This window comes from Sparus aurata, chromosome 10 (genome assembly GCF_900880675.1).
Source record: "Sparus aurata chromosome 10, fSpaAur1.1, whole genome shotgun sequence".
Classification (NCBI taxonomy): domain Eukaryota; kingdom Metazoa; phylum Chordata; class Actinopteri; order Spariformes; family Sparidae; genus Sparus; species Sparus aurata.
In genome coordinates, this window is record NC_044196.1 from 6,708,739 (window position 1) to 6,729,153 (window position 20,415).

Genomic DNA, 20,415 nt, shown 5'->3' on the forward strand with positions numbered 1-20,415 from the left:
GATTTCTAAGCATGTTTGAATCTTGTGAGTCAGTTTACCTGTGGTTACTGGGAGACTGTAGAGTAAAAATAGCCAGAATCCAAACCATATGACGAGATGCATTTTCTTCTGTGAACAGAACAGAACAGAGGAAGTCAGTGTGACTAAAGATATGTTTCAAAAAATATATAAAATACGAACCTGACAGATATTCCAGGATGAAACCAGGATCAGTTCTGTGTGTACAAGTAGTCTGAACATCAATTAACTTAAATCACTTTAAAGTAGCAGCCAGAAGACATTAAAGGACGTATTTAGCAACAGTTGTTCTCAGTTAAATCAATTACTGAAATAGATGATATTGTATATTCTGATAAAGTATGATATAGGCTCTGTTTTTCTTGATTTAGATTTATGTAGACACAACAGTCTCCCCTGAGAAAAGCTCTCTATGTTTTCACTTGGTCATATAATGAGCTTTACATTATACAGTAACAGTCTGAATGTGGGTGAAAGCAGTGAAACCAAAATCCTTACAAAATGTAGCAGGTACAAGTAGGACTATTTAATCATCATCAGAATGTACAGCAGTGTTATTGAAAAGTAATTCAGAGCCAGCTCACCGTGATATTAGTTGTTTGTTTTGCTCCAGATTCAGATTAGACCTTGGACTGTTTGTCACTTTATGGTTTTACAACTATATAGAGCAAAAACTGCGACGGCGGTTGGTTACTGGTTTTATATTAACAGAGACACTTTATTTTTTTAGACTGGATCATCCAACTACTGTAATGAAGATGTTTTATTTAATTTCTGCTCAAATGGCACTGTTCTTTACTGGAGCATCTTTAAAAATATTAACGTCAATCTGATCTACAATTTCAGCTTTTCAAACCCCAAATGACACATACAGCAAGTTAAATGTACAAGTCAGCTTTTTTTAATTGATTACAGAGTGAATGTTGGAAAAATCAATTCAAGAGAGCAAGACAAGCAGCATTGAAGCAATTTTATTTTTTCTATTTTCCTTTTCTTACTTTGCAGATCACACTGAACACATTTAATATTTCAATATATTCTCATGTCATTACCTGCCAACAACAAGGTATTTCTGCATAGAACTGAGAGAAAAAGACACTTGAAACACTGAAGCACTGTGCTCTTTCTCACTTTTGTATTGTCTTTCTTTACTGAATGACAATCTGCTGTTTGCTTATTTGCCCGAAGAAAATGATGATGTTAAGCAAACATGGCATGCATGTGTGCGAGAGGCACAGATCAGGTATTGCTAAACATAATGACCGGCCACCGCTGTCAACGTTGTTTGTGCCTCTGATTCCTGTCTTCATGTCACTCCGCAAGTCGTCCATTCATTTGTCACGACGGAACTTCATTGAAAGCAGAGCTCCACCAAAGAGCCTGCAATCGTTGCGGAAGGTTATCTGATGTGTCAGTGTTTCCCCAATATGCATTCTGCTGCGGGATTTTCAGCGCTGCCACAAAAAACAAAAAAAAAAAAACGTGATGTCTGTAGGTTTAATATCACAGGGGGCGAATGGCGAATTTAAGTTGCGCACAGTGAAAGCACTACACCCCAAGTTATCTTGAAATGGATTATTGTCATTACTGCTATTAGTATAATCTCTACAAGTCACCGTATAAATTGAGTGACTGAAATCCTCGTCCTCCTATTCAAAGGCTGCAACAGGCGACTCATTGACCCAGGGTGAAGTTAGTTTCAGGTTGGTTATTCGGCGGATGTTCATTCGGGTCCAGCCGCGACTTTACTGAGGTTCACCCAGTGTGAGCAGCAGGAGGACGGTTACCTGACCACCCAGAGCCTCGCACTGAATCACTGGAGACTGATTTAGGGACTGTCATTAAATTACTTAGCATAAATATATTAATACAACATAATTGCAGTTTTTTCAATATCTTCCATGTCATGTGACCCAGTGACTCCAAACCAGCAGCAGAGTGTATTAGTAAACTGGAGAAATAAGACACAGCTCTTTTTATTGTATTTTAATGCTTCCTCTATTTTATATGAATATTAATATGCAGAATTTTATTTTCTCAATAGCTTCCATGTCATGTGGCCCACTAACTTCTGAAACAGATTCTGTTTCCATATAAAATGTATAATAATAAAGAAAAGTTCTCTAATGCTCAAGAGGTTAACATATTTTAAAGCAGTAATGTCCAATTGAACACTATTTTGTCTCATGGCTTAGATTCTGATTCTGCAATTCTGAAAATGATTTTTATTTTATTTTTTTCAAAAATCTCACCAGTAGTCACCATTTAAGGGGTTATTTAGTAGTTTAACCAATAAAATCACGAGATAAAAGGCAAGCAAACAAATCAATCACAACAGACGACAACATAGTAATTAGAAAAGAATAGTTAAAAATTAGTAGAACACCACATAAAAAAAACATCCACAGATACAAATATAACGTAACTGAATTAACACTGATTTTATTAGCTACATTAAAAATACATTGCATACATTATGTTGATAACACAGTATTGACAGTCTACATTATATCATATTATTTTAAATTAGTGAATACAAAAAGTATAGCTGACATGGGTAGTTATTTATGAGAGAAGAGGAACAATGCATGGTAATCCTCATCATATTACAATATAATCATAAAAGAAATAGAAAGTTCTGGATGGTCTGTTATCTGTCAGCAGGATAAAAAAACACTTTACATTTTTCATTCACCTGCTGGAGTGTTGGAGAATGATGCAATCAAACCAATGTGAGAATTCTGTAACCATCATGTAAACATAATATTATAGTATAGGTCTTATACATTACCACTGAATGAGCTCTGCTGAACAGAACTGAACAGTGCACTCTACTAATGTTTCTATTGAAGAAACACAAGCTAATACAACATATCATCAACTTTAAAAAAGATGCGTCATCATCCAGAATCAGCTGCTTATTTACACGTCCAGCTGTTGAACATCATTAACATTCATTCAGCACCGTGTTTCTGGACACCTGATGAATGTAAGTTCAGAATTCACTCTGTTCTGGTTCTGTTTCTTGGTGTCTGTCAGGTCCTCTGAACATATCTGCTCTTCACTAGCTCGGCCCTGACTATGCCTGTCTGTCATTTGGTGCTGAGCACAGTGAGTATTAATTAAATGTTAATTGACTAGTTTAGTTGTCTCTGGCTGAAGTTTCCTCTGAATCTCCTCTCTCTGTCTCTCTGTCTCCTCCTTCTGTTTCTTGATTTGCTGAATGTGTCTCTCTACTTGTTACTTCTTTTCACTTATTCTTTTGAGCTCATCCATGGTCCTCTTCGTTAGGGTATCTGAGGTCATGAGCAGTTGTTGGTGTTCTTTCTTTCTCTCCTCCAGGTTCCAGTTGGCCTCTTGTATGATTTCTTTGAATTTTAAGTATCCCTGTGCTTTGTTTACTGTTTTATCTCCCTCCTTCTCTGTTATTTCTTTTTCCACTGATTTAACCTTCTTTTCATTCTCCTCCATCAGCTTCTCTGTCTTCTCCTGTTGGACAATGAGTTGCTCTTTCTGCTTCACTAGTTTCTCACTCACTTCCTTCAGTATCTCAATAATCTTTGTCATATCTTTCTGTTCTTCATCTTTCTTCTGTAACTCTTCACTGAGTTTTGTCAATATCTTATCCAAATCCTCCATTTTCTTGAGCTCTTTCTCTTCATTTTTCTTCTCGTTGTGCTTTTTTGTCTCTGTAGAAACAGAAGAAGTGTGACACAGCACATTTTAGAAAAAATCATGAAACTGAATGAGTCACAGAGGCCAAACTGAAATAAAGTGTTAATTAAACATTAGTCCATCAAGACAAATGACACCAAATAAAATCTTTACTGTGTTTCTGGATCATTTCAAAATACAGCTCACACCATTTTAAAAAGGAGGCTCTTTCTTGACACACTATCAAGAAAATCATCATTAACAGAAATGTAAAATACATTTTTGGCTTACTGGTTTCCTGCGTCTCCTTTTCAAGACCAAAAGAATGTAACTATTCATTTTGAGACATTATATATGCTAACTTTGATACTATTTTGTGATGATCATCTCTTCTTCTTATCATAATCGTAAGTGTAATAGACAGAAAATTATTTTGAAAATAGTGACATGATTGTTCTTTTCTCACCAATTTTGCTTTGTCTCCATTTCCAGACCCAAATGACAACTGCTGTAATAAACATGAGAGCAAGCAACACACTAATGGCAACACAAGGAGTACAACTTGATGGAGCCAATGAAGAAATCATCTGAAATCAAAACAAAAACAAAGAGTGCATCACCGTTATGAAACTTGTACAGCTAAACTAATGTCTGTTTTTTTATGATTTGGAAGCTGAAACTGGTTCATATCTACCTGGAACATGTATGTGTGCCTCTCTGATCTGGTTGATGCGGTTCTGTTGGACTCTACAGGTGAAGCTGTTGCTGTGTCTCTTCTCCACAGTCACTCTGCTGCTGACAGTATAGAGGTCATCAGGACCTCTGACTGTCTCTGTAGGTCCAGCAGAGAGGAGGTTTCCCTCACGGTCCAGCCAGAACACCTCAGGTTCTGGATACCAGCCCTCAGACCGACAGTCTAACATTAATCCACCGCTTCCTTCATGGATTCCTGCTAAGCTGATACCAGGTAAGGAGACTGCACCTGGTGATGGGGAGAAATTTCATTCTTATAATTGGTTAAATTTTAAATTATGTACAGCAATGTTGCTCCCTTGATTATTACGCCAGTGACGTCAGCTTTCTGTTCATAAAGGTCGAGTTTCACCGAGTATGAGTTAAGCCTTTATTATATTCTGTGCTATAATAGGCTATGTTATCTTTAATAACATTTACTATGGTAGTGCGTCATTGGATTTTATTAATGTGGTCTGATTTTTAAAAGTGTGCTGTTGCAAAAAAAAACAAAAAACACTGCACTGAACAGTAACTTGAAGTCAGTGGACTTACCAACGAGAAGCTCAACTAAGTGTTCTTCACTCAGTTTTGGAATGTAACATCTGTAAATCCCGTTATCAGAGATGTTCACTTTGGAGAGTGTCAGTGAAAGGTCTCCTTGTTTCAGTTTGTTGATAGACAGTGATGCTCTTCCCTTGTAGGCCTTGTTTTGGTCAACCTGAAGTTCCTGACCATCATGCCACACATAGACAAATCTGGGGTCCAGGTCAGGTCTTCCCCACTCCATTATCATGGAAACAGCATCCACAGGAGTTTCCAGCTGACATGGCAAAACAATGTCGTCACCGACCATAGCCATGATTGTCTGAGGAGGACCGACCTCCTGTGACTGACCTGGGAAAAAGTAGGTCTATTTTAAATACTTTCATTTGAAAAAACCCATTCACCTCTGGTTGAAAATTTATTATGATCCTGGATTGTGTTCATGGCCTCTGTTTTGTCTTTAAAGTTTCAGTGCTAGAAAACTGTCTAATAGGTACAAATAAGCTTTGTTCATTTATTTAAGGCAAAATCATTAGCAGGTTGGATTTAACATAATTGTTCCAGTAGCGTGAGTTTAAATTTGTATTTATTTATTTGTATCTGTGTGACATTATGTATATATTTATAACTTGATATGCAACAATGATATGTTTTCTGATTCAAATATTTACATGTTGCAAAATCCTTATTGGTGCCAACAGGTGTGTTACATCACCTTTTAATCCACCCTCCACCCACTTCAAACCAATTTGAGGAGTACAGAATATAACAAAACGATCTCTAGTGCAAAATTACTTAAACTGTTCTGCCTGTAGGATCCCATCACTGACATCCCAGTCTAACATACTTCTGTGTTTGCATTACAGAATTGAATGAATTGCATATTATATTTTATTTGTAATCCAAAAAAAATGCAGTGAGATCACTGTGGATCTGAATTCACAGTTGTTGTATATGCATGAGTTTAAGTTAAGTTTGTGAATAAAAAGATGCAACTTGCTGACTATAAATGTGCACTGAGTAGAGAGACTCAAAATAACATCACTGGTGCCTTATTCTTTGTGTGTCAAAGTACTAAACCAGTAACCAAGAAGTTATTGATGAATGTGTGTAAGTTACCTTCACAAAAGTGTGTTAGAAGGAAGACAGCCAAAACACTGACAGCTCTGATAAGTACATCCTTAATAGGAATCATCCTCAACTGCTAAAAAGATCAAGAATTGAAAAGAAAAGAATCAAAACATATTAATACCAACTGACTATACAAAGGATGTTGTTTTAACAAGACAGTGTGGTGAGCAGCCTAATATGTGAATACATGTTAAAATGTACAACAGCTGAAATATAATGCTGTACCAATAGTGACATAATTCCACATTTGTCACCACTTTTATTGAACGTCATATAGTAATTCAATGTAGCGATAGTCTCTCTATCCATTGGTACATTGAAACAAGAAATGCTAAAAGTGTATTTGTCATAATTGTACTGAGGCCATTCCCCCAAAATATAATATACTATATAATTTATTTTTTAGACGGTTTAAATCTTCCTTCATTTTCACAGATGAGCCACATTTCTCACTGAGCTGATTAAAAAGAAAAGTAGGCTGCTGTGAAAGGCAGCTCCTCGTGCGGGAAAATGCACTTTAAAATGGACGCCTCTTCAGATACAATTCAGATAACAGGAGGACCAGCAAGCTCAGTATAGTTAGCAATTGCATCTGCAATTATTGCTTGGGAAGGGGTTACAAAGTATGTATGTACAAATGAATGTGTTGTAATAAAATTGACAGAAATCTTGACAAAACATTTGATTTTAAATTTGAAAATCCAACATACCTGACGGTCAAACTGTCGTCGTGCTTTGCCTCGCTTCTCAGGAAACTGAATGATCAAAGTCCTCAACGTGTTGTACTTTGAATGGTACCATGTATATTGAATGATTAAGGAATTCAATGAAATGAAATTCATTTGAACCTTTTTCAGAAGTAATTCATCAATAGTATCTGAACATTCATTGGTATATTTCAAACAAGAATTGCTAATAGCTTATTTGCCATAGTTTAGTACCTTAACCTGTCTGTGGCTGACAGAAAAACAGTCCATTTGATGAGATTATACTGGGTTTACTTTTCTGAGGGCATCATATACTGTATACATGTGTCATTCATAAACCATATGGATGAGACAGAGTCAGCAAACAACATGGCTTTCAGAGTCACTTCATATGAACAAAACAGTTATGCTGAAATCCAGGTATGACAATGATTTATATGTAGCAGAGCTGTATGTTGTACAACTTCAAATAGAATAAGCAGTTTAATATAGCTAAATGATCGTAAATCGTACGTACCTGCAGTTTGTGTCAAAGTGGCCTCCTGTCAGAGAAGCATGCAGTAACCTGCTGATCAAAGTCCTCCAATAAGAGAAGTCGTACTCTGATCCTGTTCATCTGTGATCACTAAGGTGTGTTCACTGTCTGATTCTCCCGCCTGCCTGCTGTAGCTTTAACATATTGTATGTGAAGATTTTTAACAAAACAAACTGTAAATCACACATTACTCTAGTTTATCTTCTCTCTATTTGCTCCCTGTCACTTTAGGGACTGATTAGAATTGTACTCGTGATGGTGCGTGATCAAAAACAGGGTGTGTCCTTGTTTTATTTGGTATTTTCTTGATTTTACAACTTGAGATTTAACTTTACAGTATAGATAACTTCATTGTAACATGTACTCACCTCAGCATTTTTCCTCCTGTAAAGCACTGTAGTTTTCTTTTTAAACTTCAGTTATTTAGTTGAGAAAAAAAAGTTGTTCATTGCAGTTGCCTCCTTGATAGAGAACAGAGAACAAAGATGTGGTAAATTGGGATTAGTGTTTATAGAATCCAGCAGTAATTCATTCTTCTGAAAAAAAAGTCCCACAAAACCTTCTGAAATTATATTTTATTTAGTTTTTGAACATGTCTACAACAGTCGTATAAAAAAATTGTGACATTACATACACAAACACATCACAGAGCAGTGCACCAATATATTTGACACCTTTTATAAATATGTTGAAAGATATTCTAAATCTCATTTATACATCTCGTACATGTTTTGAAATACTCTCTGCACACAATTGATTAAATCTAGTGGTTCTTATTACACCATCATAAATGTTGTTCTTGCTGTCAGTTAGCTGCACCTAGTAATAATGAATCTTCATTTAACACTTTACTCTGTTTCAAAATTTCAAATTATACTACATATGTTTGTTTGTTTTGTCAACAGTTTCAGCAAGCATTAATTAATTAATCTGTGGTTTGATATTTAATCCTGACACCAATGAAATATGTGTGATGCTATATTTTTTCACATGTTGGTCTTTTGGTGACTATTTGCTCTGATTGCATTGATATTTGCATCTGTTTGTCTAATATAAAGAGATTATAACATCTCTCTGTCTGTTACTTCTCAACAGATTCTCAGTGGTTTCCAGTAATTTCTCCCTGTCAAGTATCTGTTTCTCCAACATTTTCTTAGTCTCATCCAGTTTCCACTGAGCCTGTAAGAGGTTTTCCTTTTCTCTTAATAATTCCTCTGGTTTGTCAAACATCTTTTCTCTCTCTGTTATTTCCCTCTCCACTGACTGAAGCTTCTGATTATTTTCTACCCTCTTTCTCTCAGTCTCCTCAAGTTGACCCTGAAGTCGGCAACTCTGTTTTTCCAGTTCTTCCCTCAGTTTCTCAAATTCTTCCCTCTGTTTCTTCTGTATGTCCTTTAGTTTTTGCAGTTCTTCCTTCTGTTCCTGAGGTGCAGCAAGGACGTCACTTTCTGTCTTTGCTTGTGCCTCATCTGTTGTGAGGAAAAGACATGACATTGATGAACCCAGAAACACAACAAAAAGTGTTATTAGACAGCAAACAAAATTATTTTTTTTTAAATTCAAAATAAGCAATTTTAGATACTGTATGTATGTGAGTATTGTTTAATCTTGTGAGTCAGTTTAACTGTGGTTGCAGTTGAAGAGACACATTTTCTTCTGCAAACAGAACAGATGAATTCAAGCCGAGAAAAGGTATGTTTTCTAAAGATTATAATTCATAATCCAGATTAGACTGTTTGCCACTTCATGGTTTTATAGCTATATAGAGCATAAACTGTGACGGCAGTTGGTTACTGGTTTTATATTAACATAGACATTTTATTTTATAGACTGGATCAACCAACTGCAGCGATGAGGAAGTTTGATTTAATTTCTGTTCAAGTGGTACTGTTCTTGAACATATTTAAAAATCTTTACGTCAATGTGATCTACAATTTTAGTTCTTTATACCACAAATGACGCTTACAGCAAGTTAAATGAACAAGTCAGCATTTTACTTGAGTACACAGTGAAGGTTTGAAAACAATCTGCTGTTTGCTTATTTGCTAATAGAAAATGATGATGTTAAGCAAACATGACATGCTGCTGTTGTTTCCCAAATTTTTTCCCTCAGTTCATTATGTCAATACTGTTAGAAAGCCCACACTGTTTGTGTATTGTTAACTTGTTTTGATGAGTTCTATTCAGTAATAGTTTGTTTCTGTAAGTTGTCATATGTCCTACGTTGTTTTGGTTGAGTAGAGTTAGGGTGAGGTGAGTTTTGTGACACCACACTGAATATTAGTGTTATTGAATATTTCTCCCAATAGAAATTCCCCAAAATTATGGCAAAGCACATTTTTTCCAAACAAAAAAATGTAGAATAACCAGCAGGAGACCACTGATGTGTGGAGTGATTTTGGTGACACTACACTCTGAATAATAATGAAGTTATTTGAATATTTTTTGTAATTTCTCTTTTCGGTGTTGCACTTTGTAGACGGTCCCTGCGCCCTCGTCTCACAGCTGGCTGACCATACAGACCAGAGTTAATGTCCAGACGCTCGTTTAGATGAAAATACGGTTGTAGCTCGTTGTCTTCCTCACTATGGTAGGAAATAGTCCTCGTTTGTGTTTTAACAAGGTTTCACTTATGAGTTATTGTTCTGGGAAGTTAAAATCTGTGAATATATTTCCAACTTTACCGGACTAAATCCTACCACATAAGTCAGTTACGTATCATGTCAAAACCGGCTGCGCTCGCTCGCTGTGCTGTAAGTTTCGTTCTTCTGTTTTGAGACGCTGCTGCTGTTTGAGAGGCTTTCACGTGAGATCATCGTGATGATGAGACTCCACCTGCGCGAACCGCTGACTCACTGAGGTTACTGTGAGTGACTACTGTGCACTCAGGTGGCTGTAATTAAAGGCAAGCCCGCTACGCTGTCCGGGCCAGGGGCACAGAGGCCATTCAGTGCGTTTACATGTCACTCAAGAAAACCGAATTACTGAGTTAGTCTGACTATGAACGGATTTTTAAGGTGCATGTATACACCTTTGTCTGACTAAAATCGGACCGGATCGGATTTCTCATAGTCGAATTACACCACGTAGATTATTCGATTGATAGTCGCATTACTCCTGCATGTATACGTTTCCAGCGGATCGGAACGGATTTTGCGTTCTGCGCAGGCGCGAGATTTTTCCCCGGGGCCGTGAGCCGGAAGTAGACGGGCGGCGGCGGCGGCGGCGGCTTTCCTCCGAAATCACGGCAAGAAAGAGTGCCAGAGTGCACCTAGTTTGTGTAATTATCATGTACACCATATACGAAGTGTACAAAGATGTAGCTTCGTCTCGCTCTTCGTACGCCATCTTTCTTGAATGCCGAGGCAGCTGGTGACGTAAAGAGGTCAGCCGGAGGTGCGCCGTTAACACTAGTTGAAATGGTCACAGCGCCACCTATCGTACCGGGGTATGACATGCTTTGGCCAGTAATTCGATTTTCTCACTGGCGTGTATACTCGGATAATTGCAGTTGTCCGATTGAGTAGCATAGTCGAACTATGGCTGTAATCTGACTAAGATGTGCATGTAAACGCACTGACTGTGGCCGTATGATGAGATTTTTTTTTCACGCTGCATCAAGGCCAAAGTGTGGTGAAATTCCCACCCTGCATGCAGCCAGTGCACTGTCTCTATATTGAAATGTAATCTGATCGGCCTGATTTGATCTATTTTGAGAACTCCGATAAAAACCGATAGGGGCATTATCGGCCGATTGCGATCGGTTGCCGATCGATCCGTGCTTCTCTAGTTATATGATGTATTTGAGAACTGAATACAGACCTTTGTAATCTTAGTTTCTTATTGTGTTTGTGTATCATGTATGGTGTTTGCTATACTGATGGTTTCTCTGTCTTGTTTTACAGACCGCAGCCAAATAAATGAACTCTAAACTGGACAGCTGTATCCGTGCTCTTTAACAGGAACACCAACTCTACACCTTGCCACTCTAACCAGTTGGACATTTCTGTCTTTTTTAAATACATTTCTCATAGCGAAATTGTGACACAAATTTGATCCAACAATAAAACATTTATTTGTACAGTCCTTGTATATACACTACAGCATACACTGGCTTCAACAACTCAAACACACACACACACAAACACACACACACAAAGTTTAACCAAAAAAACACGAGATTAAAGGCAAGCCAATATATCCATCAAAACATAGTAATCCAAAAGAATACAAAATTAAATTAAAAATATTTGATATGAAATGATATTTGATATGATATGTATGTATGTAAGTATTGACAATCTACATTAGTTCATATAATCTTTGATAATGTTCAATGAATGCAGAAAATATGGCTGACATGGGTAGTAACAACAGGAACAATGCATGTTAATCCTCATCATATTACAATATAATCATAAAGGAAATAGAAAGTCCTGGATGGTCTGTTATCTGTCAGCAGGAGAAAACACTTTACACTTTTCATTCACCTGCTGGAGTGTTGCATGAATGATGCGATCAATATACATTACCACTGAATGGGCTCTGCTGAACAGTGCGCTCAACTAATGTTTGTATTGAAGAAACACAAGCTAATACAACATATCATCATCTAAAAAAAAAATGCGTCATCATCCAGAATCAGCTGCTTATTTACACGTCCAGCTGTTGAACATCATTAACATTCATTCAGCACCGTGTTTCTGGACACCTGATGAATGTAAGTTCAGAATTCACTCTGTTCTGGTTCTGTTTCTTGGTGTCTGTCAGGTCCTCTGAACGTATCTGCTCTTCACTAGCTCGACCCTGACTGTGCCTGTCTGTTATTTGGTGCTGAGCACAGTGAGTATAATTAAATGTTAATTGACTAGTTTCGTTGTCTCTGACTGAAGTTTCCTCTGAATCTCCTCTCTCTGTCTCTCTGTCTCCTCCTTCTGTTTCTTGATTTGCTGAATGTGTCTCTCTACTTGTTCCTTCTTTTCACTTATTCTCCTGAGCTCATCCACAGTCCTCTTCATTAGGTTCTCTGTGGTCATGTTCAGTTGTTGGTGTTCTTTCTTTCTCTCCTCCAGGTTCCAGTTGGCCTCTTGTATGATTTCTTTGAGTTTTAAGTATCCCTGTGCTCTGTTTACTGTTTTATCTCCCTCCTTCTCTGTTATTTCTTTTTCCACTGATTTAACCTTCTTTTCATTCTCCTCCATCAGCTTCTCTGCCTTCTGCTGTTGGACAGTGAGTTGCTCTTTCTGCTTCACTAGTTTGTCACTCACTTCCTTCAGTATCTCAATAATCTTTGTCATATCGTTCTGTTCTTCATCTTTGTTCTGTAACTCCTCATTGAGTTTTGGCAATATCTTATCCAAATCCTCCTTTTTCTTGAGCTCTTTCTCTTCATTATTCTTCTTGTTGTGCTTTTTTGTCTCTGTAGAAACAGAATCAGTTTTACAGAACATATTTTAGAAAAAAAAACAATGTGAAAATGAATGAGACACAGAGGCTGAACTGAAATAAAGTGTTAATTAAACATTAGTTCATTCGACACAAATGACCTCAAATAAAATCTTTACTGTGCTTCTGGATCTTTTCATTTCATAATACAGCTCACACCATTTTAAATAGGAGGCTCTTTTCTGACACACTGTCAAGAAAATCATTATTATTAGAAATGTAAAATACATTTCTGGCTTAATGGTTTTGCTTCATCTCCTTTTCAAGACCAAAAGAATGTAACTATTCATTTTGAAACATTATGAATGCTAACTTTTATACTGTTTTGTGATGATTATGTCCTCTGCTTATCATAATCGTAAGTGTAATAGACAGAAAATTATTTTAAAAATAGTGAAATAGTTGTTCTTTTCTCACCAATTTTGCTCTGTCTCCATTTCCAGACCCAAAGGACAACTGCAACACTAAACATGAGACCAAGCAACACACTAATGGCAATACAAGGAGTACAACTTGATGGGGCCATGAAAAAATCATCTGAAATTAAAACAAAAACAGAGTGTTATCAACGTTATGAAACTTATACAGCTAAACTAATGTCTATGTTTTTTTGTTTTTTTTGTATGATTTGGAAGCTGAAACTGGTTCATATCTACCTGGAACATGTATGTGTGTCTCTCTGGTCTGGTTGATGTGGTTCTGTTGGACTCTGCAGGTGAAGCTGTTGCTGTGTCTCTTCTCCACAGTCACTCTGCTGCTGACAGTATAGAGGTCATCAGGACCTCTGACTGTCTCTGTAGGTCCAGCAGAGAGGAGGTTTCCCTCACCGTCCAGCCACAACACCTCAGGTTCTGGATACCAGCCTGTAGAGTTACATTTGAGAACTACAAGTCCTTTGTTTCTATCAAGCCCTGATAGACTGATGGAGGGTGAGGAGGCCACACCTGGTGATGGGAAGAAATTTCAAAGTAATTATTGGTTGAATTTTAAATGATGTACAGCAATGTTTCTACCTTAATTATTACACCAGTATCATCTCAGTCTAACTGTTGTGCATGTTGTTGAGTGTCAACAACTAAATATTTTAGCAACACATTATTTTAATAAATTTTAACAAAACAATTGGGTTTAGTTCTTCTGTGAACCTGACAAAAATCTAATACAACAAAAGAATAACTGCAAATGAAATTGTTGCCCTTCTTTAAAAAAAAGCTTACTGGTAAGTTGAACAAATTTAAGACTACCTAATATTTTATAGGAAGTTTTACATATATATATATACAAAAAAAAAACAACTTTGGCAATAACTGCTCTATCTTAAAAATGTAAAGACAGAGCAGTTGAGAGCTACTGAGGAAGACCTTTGTGTATGCCTTTAATATATTCCTGCCATAATATCAGCTTTGTGTTCATAAAGATCAGGTTTCACTGAGTATGAGTTAAACCTTTATTATATTCTGTGCTATAATAAATATTATCCTTAGTAACATTTACTATGACAGTGCATTGTTGGATTTTTCTGATGTGTTCTAACTTTCAAAAGTGGGCTGTTGCAAGAAAAAAAAACAAAAACAAAACACTGCCTATAACACAACAGTGAACTTCAAATAACAAGACAATGGTTGAATTAGACAAAAATGTTCAACTTTGCTCTTAAAAGTAGTAAAGTTATATAAGTGGTACCTTGAAGTCAGTGGGGTGGACTTACCAACAAGAAGCTCAACTAAATGTTCTTCACTCAGTTTTGGAATGTAACATCTGTAAATCCCGTTATCAGAGATGTTCACTTTGGAGAGTGTCAGTGAAAGGTCTCCATGTTTCAGTTTGTTGATAGACAGTGATGCTCGTCCCTTGTAGGCCTTGTTTTGCTCCACCAGAAGTTCCTGACCATCATGCCACACATAGACGAATCTGGGGTCCAGGTCAGGTCTTCCCCACTCCATTGTCATGGAAACAGCATCCACAGGAGTTTCCAGCTGACATGGCAAAACAATGTCGTCACCAACCATAGCCATGACTGGCTGAGGTGGACCGACCTCCTGTGACTGACCTGGGAAAAGTAGGTCTATTTTAAATTCTGTCATTAGAAAAAACCCATTAATCTCTGGTTGAATATATGACCCTGGATTTTGTTCATGTCCTGTGTTATATATTTAAAGTTTATATTTAAAGCTAGAAAACTGTTCTAATCTTAAATATTTTACTCACTATTGCTGTGTATATATAACTTCATATGCAACAATTATAGTATGTTTTCTGATTCAAATATTTCTATGTTGCATATTGGTGCCAACAGGTGTGTTACGTCACCTTTTATTTGTTTTAGCTCCACCCACCTCAAACCAGTGAGAGAGGCATAGTCAGAAATATAACAGACATACAGAAGTGTAAAATTACTTAAACTGATCCCATCACTGACATCCCCATTAACATACTTCTGTGCCTGCATGACAGAGTTGAATGAAATGTTCATGTGCATAGACAGTTTTTGTATATGCATGAGTTTAAGTTAAGCTTGTGAATAAAACTTGCTGACTGTAAATGTGCACTGAGTAGAGAGACTCATTATTTGTGTGTCAGAGTACTAAACCAGTAACCAAGAAGTTATTGATGCATGTGTGTAAGTTACCTTCACAAAAGTGTTTTAGAAGAAGGAAGACAGCCAAAACACTGACAGTTCTGACACGTACATCCTTAATCGGAATCATCCTCGACTGCTAAAAAGATCAAGAAAAGAAAAGAATCAAAACATATAGATACCAACTGACTAGAAAAAGGATGTTGTTTTAACAAGATAGTGTGGTGAGCAGCCTAATTGTCTGAATACATGTTAGAATGTACAACATCTGAAATATAATGCAGTAACAATAGTGACATAATTCCACATTTGTCAACACTTTTATTGAAAGTAATATAGTCATTCAATGTAGCGATAGTCTCTCTATCCATTAGTACATTGAAACAAGAAATGCTAAAAGCGTATTTGTCATAATTGTAATGAAGCCATTCCCCCAAAATATAATATATAATACACTGTTTTATATGGTTTAAATTGTCCTTCATGTTCACAGATGAGCCAAATTTCTCACTGAGCTAATTAAAAAGAAAAAAAAGTAGGCTACTGTGAAAAGCAGCTCCTTGTGTGGGAAAATCCACTTTAAAATGGACGCAACTCCAGATACAATTCAGATAACAGGAGGACCAGCAAGCTAAGTATAGTTAGCAATTGCATCTGTAATCATTACTAGGGAAGGGGTTACAAAGTACGTAATGAATGTGTTGTAATAAAATTGATTGAAATCTTGACAAAACATTTGATTTTAAATTCGAAGATCCAACATACCTGACGGTCAAACTGTCGTCGTGCTTTGCTTCGCCTCTCAGGAAACTGAATGGTCAAAGTCCTCAACGTGTTGTACTTTGAATGGTACCATGTATAATGAATGAGGTATGTTCATGTTGTAGCACAGTGTATGTCTATGCTTCTATACCAGATATAGTTACTGAACCATGGCCATAATTATAGGAAAACAATTAAGTTGTGCTTTTACAGCAATGAATAACACATAATATACAATTCAAAGATGATGAGATTTGATGTCAGGATTTTAAGATGGCGTTGTTTTATTGTGTTAGACTCAACAACACCGGTTAATATTTAATCAGCTCTATAAAATGGAGTTCGATATCTGCTTCCTTTTGGCACGTAACCCAGTTTTGTACCCATTCTACCCATTCAAGCTTGAGTCCTGTGTGGTCATCTCATTATAGACTGAATAGAGAGCAGACAATTCAGAAACAAAAGCAGCAGTCATTCATTGGAAAACAAGTGTTTTTATATAGAAAAAGTTTCAACAAAGTCTTTTTTCAGAAATATCACAAAGCCACTTGTTGTTTTGACTTTGTAAATGTTTACAGTAAAAACTCACATGAACTAAAGCAGATTTTCGAACAGTTAATATCAGACATGTAACACATTTACACAACTGTACTCGCCAAGTAACACTTTAAGCTGCACTTGTAATAAATCTGTCTTATCCGGCCTTAACATCAGTGCCCTAGTGTACACCAGCACGTATCCCCATGTTACAATTGTTCTTTGCTAATTATGTTTTTGTTGTTTTAAACTGTATTAACTATTAACTGCCGCAATAGCAGAAAGGATAGACAGATGTTTGAAATTACAGAAGTAACAGAGAAGAATAAGAGAAAATTCTTCAGTATTTTCACTTTGATCAGCCTTGTCAGTTGCTAAATGGCAAAATATGACATGCAGCAAAGGTCCTCAATGGGATTCAAGCCTTCATGTTTATGTAAAGATAAAGTTGCTTGACCAGTTTTCTTGGTTTGTGCTGCTTTTTATCGAAGAAGACTAAAATTCATATGCAACTGTCTCTCATCCTGAAATCAACTGCGGTTTGAATTGAACATATAAGGCGGCACAATTATATTGAAAATCTACAAAATGTTTATTGAGAAGATATATTGTCTTCCCTGTTTCAGTTTCTGCCTGGTCTTTTATTTTAATTGTCAACATGTGTGCAACAATCAACTCAGTCTGAACCAAAACCGTGACGAATACAAGATAAACACATCACAGAGCAGTGCATCCATATATTTGACACCTTTTTATAGGTATGTTGAAAGATATTCTAAATCTCATTCATAAATTTTGTACATGTTTTGAAATACTGTCTGCACTCAATTAATTAAATGTAGTGGTTCTTATTACACCATCATAAATGTTGTTCTTGCTGTCAGTTAGCTGCACCTAGTGATTATGAATCCAAAAACTGTACCCTGTTTCATAAAATTTCAAATTGCAGTTCACATGTTTTATAGTTGTTTTTTTTATGTCAACAGTCTCAGCAAGCATGAATTAATTCATCTGTAGTTTGATATTAATCCAGACACCAATGAAATGTTTGATGCTATATTTCTTTACATGTTGGTCTTTTGGTGACTGTTGGCTCTGATTGTGTTGACATTTGCATCTGTTTGTCTAATATAAAGAGATTCAAACATCTCTCTGTCTGTTACTTCTCAACAGATTCTCAATGGCCTCCAGCAATTTCTCCCTGTCAAGTTTCTGTTTCTCCAACATTTTCTTAGTCTCATCCAGTTTCCACTGAGCCTGTAAGAGGTTTTCCTTTTCTCTTAATAATTCCTCTGGTTTGTCAAAGATCTTTTCTCTCTCTGTTATTTCTCTCTCCACTGACTGAAGCTTCTGCTTATTCTCTTCCCTCTCTCTCTCATTTTCATCAAGTTGTTCCCCAAGTCTGTGTCTCTGTTTCTCCAGTTCTTCCCTCTGTTTCTCCATTTCTTCCCTCTGGTTCTCCAGTTCGTTCTTCTGTTCCTGCAGTGCAGCAACTGTGTCGTCCCTTTCTTTCTCCATCTTTTGTGATTGATTTTGAAGAAGCATATTTTTCCTCAGCAAATCAGCTTTGTCACCTTTTGTGAAGTAAAGATATGACATGACACCAAAAAGGTGTTTTTAGACAGCAAACAACATTACAGTAAATGAAACATGTCCTTCTGTCTTTTTTTATCAAAGTAAAACATTTCCCCTTTGAATGAACTATGAAAGTACGTTTTTTTTTCCACGACACACAACATAAAACTAGACAAAACATTATTGATATTATCAAGCTTCACACTGGGTTGGTGCTTTATACTGAAACATGCTTTTAATGTAACCATTAACAAGCTCTAGCTTACATATACATTTCAAAATAAGACAAGGCCTATTTATTATTGAAACATCAGTTTCAACAATGTTTCCATGCTATTTGAAATGATGAAAACTGGGTTAGTATGTATTGTTTTTAACTATAAATGAATCATACTGCATATCACTGAAATGACAGTAGTGGGACTTACGTTTCCAATACCAGGCATAAACAGCAAGAATAAAACTAAAAGCCAATTCAGCCAAGACGACAATCGACCACATGTGTTGAGACAGTGTGAAAATGGATTGAACCAAATCAGCTGAAATGATAAGACAAATAAAAATTCAGTAGTAACACCTTTTCAATGATAAACAGTCTCATCTGTTATAGAGAAAAATGCTTTGATTTTAAGGCAGTTATAAAATTACACTTTCTGGAAACCACAATACAAAATGATGATGCAACAATGATGCACTGGATGGAGCTTCACTCCAGCCAAAATCATCATTGTTATCTATAAATCTTAGAAGTCAACTTGAAATTCATAGATAACATATTATGTATCATAGTAAACATTACGGAAAAACCAAAGTGTTTGAGTTACCTCCACAAATGTGTATTAATAGAATGAAGAATATTGTGTCAAGGTCTAGGGCTGTGAAAGCAGGTTTAAAGAACAGTCTGTCCTTCTGGATCTGCATTGGGTTATTCTGTAAAATGGAAAAAAACTAAACAAGCTGTAATTTCCAAAAAAGAAAAAAAAGGCAGATACAGTGTTTGATAAAAGTAATATCCCCATTGGCTTCAGCAATCTCTCTGTGTTTAGTAGCTATCTATTATTATCTTTCTCTGTCTGGTCCAGTTAAAATTCTGGAAAAAAAATAAATAAACCAGCTGTAATTCACAGAAAGCAAAAAACAAAACACAACACAATTGGCAGATTTTTTTCCCAATAAAACTCTTAAAACTGAATTTATAAAAATTTAACTTGTACAATTTAATATTAGTTATGATATAATACAATTTCAGCTTTTTTCAAGTATTAAAAGGGTTCTGTCAAGTCTGTTATTAAAGCAGGGGTAAATATATCAAACCAAAATAATCCCCCCATCAGGTCTACTTCTGAGAACTTCCTTCAAAACACATGAATGTGCACTGCTTAACCCCACCGACACAGACGGCCCTGCTGCTCTTGCTGGTCAGCTGGGAAATGTGTTAACGGCTATTGTAAATACATGATTTAATATATTTTCATCGCTGCAATCACAAACACAAGCAAAATAGACTTGACGAACAGGCCTTGGTCAAAAAATGCTACTTAGCATGATAGGTATTACCTATTTCTGTAGTTATGTGCTTTGTGCTGCAGGGCTGGCGACTGGTCAGGTTTGTTGCCACTGGAGTGACTCTGTTCTTTGGCTCAGGTGTTATTTGCTGTGTGCTACTGAGTTAGCTGCTGGACGACAGGTGAGGAGGCTGCTTGGATGTGCTTATGAGGGGCTTATAACAGCCACAGACTTTTTTATTCAATTACTCAGTGTTTGATTTATTGAGGGGTTTTAGTATGGTTAGAGATTTACTCCATATCAAAAATGCATCCAGAATAACTTACTAACTCATTATGTTATTCACTATATGGAACACAAATATGATAGGAAATATGCACAAAAACTGAAACCAATGTCATGATGCAAAAGTCCTACAAGATGTTTGCAGCAGCAATGTGTAAGATATTTTTTTAATAAATAACATTGGAGATTTACAATTTTCTTAAGCAGGTGCTATTCCTCATTAACTGTCGCTATAGCGGAAAGGATAGACTGATGGTTGAAATTACAAAAGTAACTGAGGAGAATAAGAGAAAGTTCTTCAATATTTACACTTTGAGCACACGTATTGTATCATATGTTGGCTAGTATACTCAAGTTAACATAAATGACTATTCCAACTATGTTTTTGCACAACGTCTTTATAG

At 36.3% G+C, this 20,415-nt stretch overlaps 4 protein-coding genes across 4 annotated transcripts; all 4 read right to left on the reverse strand.

Moving 5' to 3' along the window:
- Positions 1 to 2,698: 2,698 nt before the first annotated feature.
- On the reverse strand, positions 2,699 to 3,862 carry LOC115589315 (inner centromere protein A-like). Its single transcript, XM_030430161.1, has 2 exons — positions 3,847 to 3,862; positions 2,699 to 3,707 (listed from the first exon to the last, which is right to left on the reverse strand). Exons 1-2 carry the CDS (start codon positions 3,860 to 3,862, stop codon positions 3,259 to 3,261), a joined length of 465 nt encoding a protein of 154 aa, XP_030286021.1. The 3' UTR covers positions 2,699 to 3,258.
- A 340-nt stretch (positions 3,863 to 4,202) lies between these two features.
- LOC115589853 (butyrophilin subfamily 1 member A1-like) lies at positions 4,203 to 5,297 on the reverse strand. The gene is made up of 3 exons (XM_030431037.1): positions 4,960 to 5,297; positions 4,367 to 4,654; positions 4,203 to 4,259 (listed from the first exon to the last, which is right to left on the reverse strand). The coding sequence occupies exons 1-3, from the start codon at positions 5,264 to 5,266 to the stop codon at positions 4,210 to 4,212; spliced, it is 645 nt and encodes a 214-aa protein (XP_030286897.1). The 5' UTR covers positions 5,267 to 5,297; the 3' UTR covers positions 4,203 to 4,209.
- Positions 5,298 to 11,943: 6,646 nt separating this feature from the next.
- On the reverse strand, positions 11,944 to 16,135 carry LOC115589800 (butyrophilin subfamily 2 member A1-like). Its single transcript, XM_030430958.1, has 6 exons — positions 16,112 to 16,135; positions 15,398 to 15,485; positions 14,477 to 14,818; positions 13,425 to 13,712; positions 13,186 to 13,305; positions 11,944 to 12,742 (listed from the first exon to the last, which is right to left on the reverse strand). The coding sequence occupies exons 2-6, from the start codon at positions 15,474 to 15,476 to the stop codon at positions 12,183 to 12,185; spliced, it is 1,389 nt and encodes a 462-aa protein (XP_030286818.1). The 5' UTR covers positions 15,477 to 15,485; positions 16,112 to 16,135; the 3' UTR covers positions 11,944 to 12,182.
- Positions 16,136 to 16,637: 502 nt separating this feature from the next.
- Positions 16,638 to 18,741, reverse strand: LOC115589863 (putative uncharacterized protein DDB_G0271982). Its single transcript, XM_030431049.1, has 2 exons — positions 18,649 to 18,741; positions 16,638 to 18,219 (listed from the first exon to the last, which is right to left on the reverse strand). Exons 1-2 carry the CDS (start codon positions 18,719 to 18,721, stop codon positions 17,786 to 17,788), a joined length of 507 nt encoding a protein of 168 aa, XP_030286909.1. The 5' UTR covers positions 18,722 to 18,741; the 3' UTR covers positions 16,638 to 17,785.
- Between the last annotated feature and the right edge of the window lie 1,674 nt (positions 18,742 to 20,415).

Excerpts from the sequence above, each read along its gene's own strand:
- LOC115589800 (XM_030430958.1), bottom strand. The coding sequence starts at position 15,476 with ATGATTCCGATTAAGGATGTACGTGTCAGAACTGTCAGTGTTTTGGCT. Across the intron at positions 14,819-15,397 it reads TCTAAAACACTTTTGTGAAG|GTCAGTCACAGGAGGTCGGT; the intron begins GTAACTTACACA and ends TACTTTTCCCAG. Across the intron at positions 13,713-14,476 it reads TTTAGTTGAGCTTCTTGTTG|GTGTGGCCTCCTCACCCTCC; the intron begins GTAAGTCCACCC and ends TCCCATCACCAG.
- LOC115589853 (XM_030431037.1), bottom strand. The coding sequence starts at position 5,266 with ATGGCTATGGTCGGTGACGACATTGTTTTGCCATGTCAGCTGGAAACT. Across the intron at positions 4,655-4,959 it reads CTTAGTTGAGCTTCTCGTTG|GTGCAGTCTCCTTACCTGGT; the intron begins GTAAGTCCACTG and ends CCCCATCACCAG. Across the intron at positions 4,260-4,366 it reads GGCACACATACATGTTCCAG|ATGATTTCTTCATTGGCTCC; the intron begins GTAGATATGAAC and ends TTTTGATTTCAG.
- LOC115589863 (XM_030431049.1), bottom strand. The coding sequence starts at position 18,721 with ATGTGGTCGATTGTCGTCTTGGCTGAATTGGCTTTTAGTTTTATTCTT. Across the intron at positions 18,220-18,648 it reads TTATGCCTGGTATTGGAAAC|GTGACAAAGCTGATTTGCTG; the intron begins GTAAGTCCCACT and ends ACTTCACAAAAG.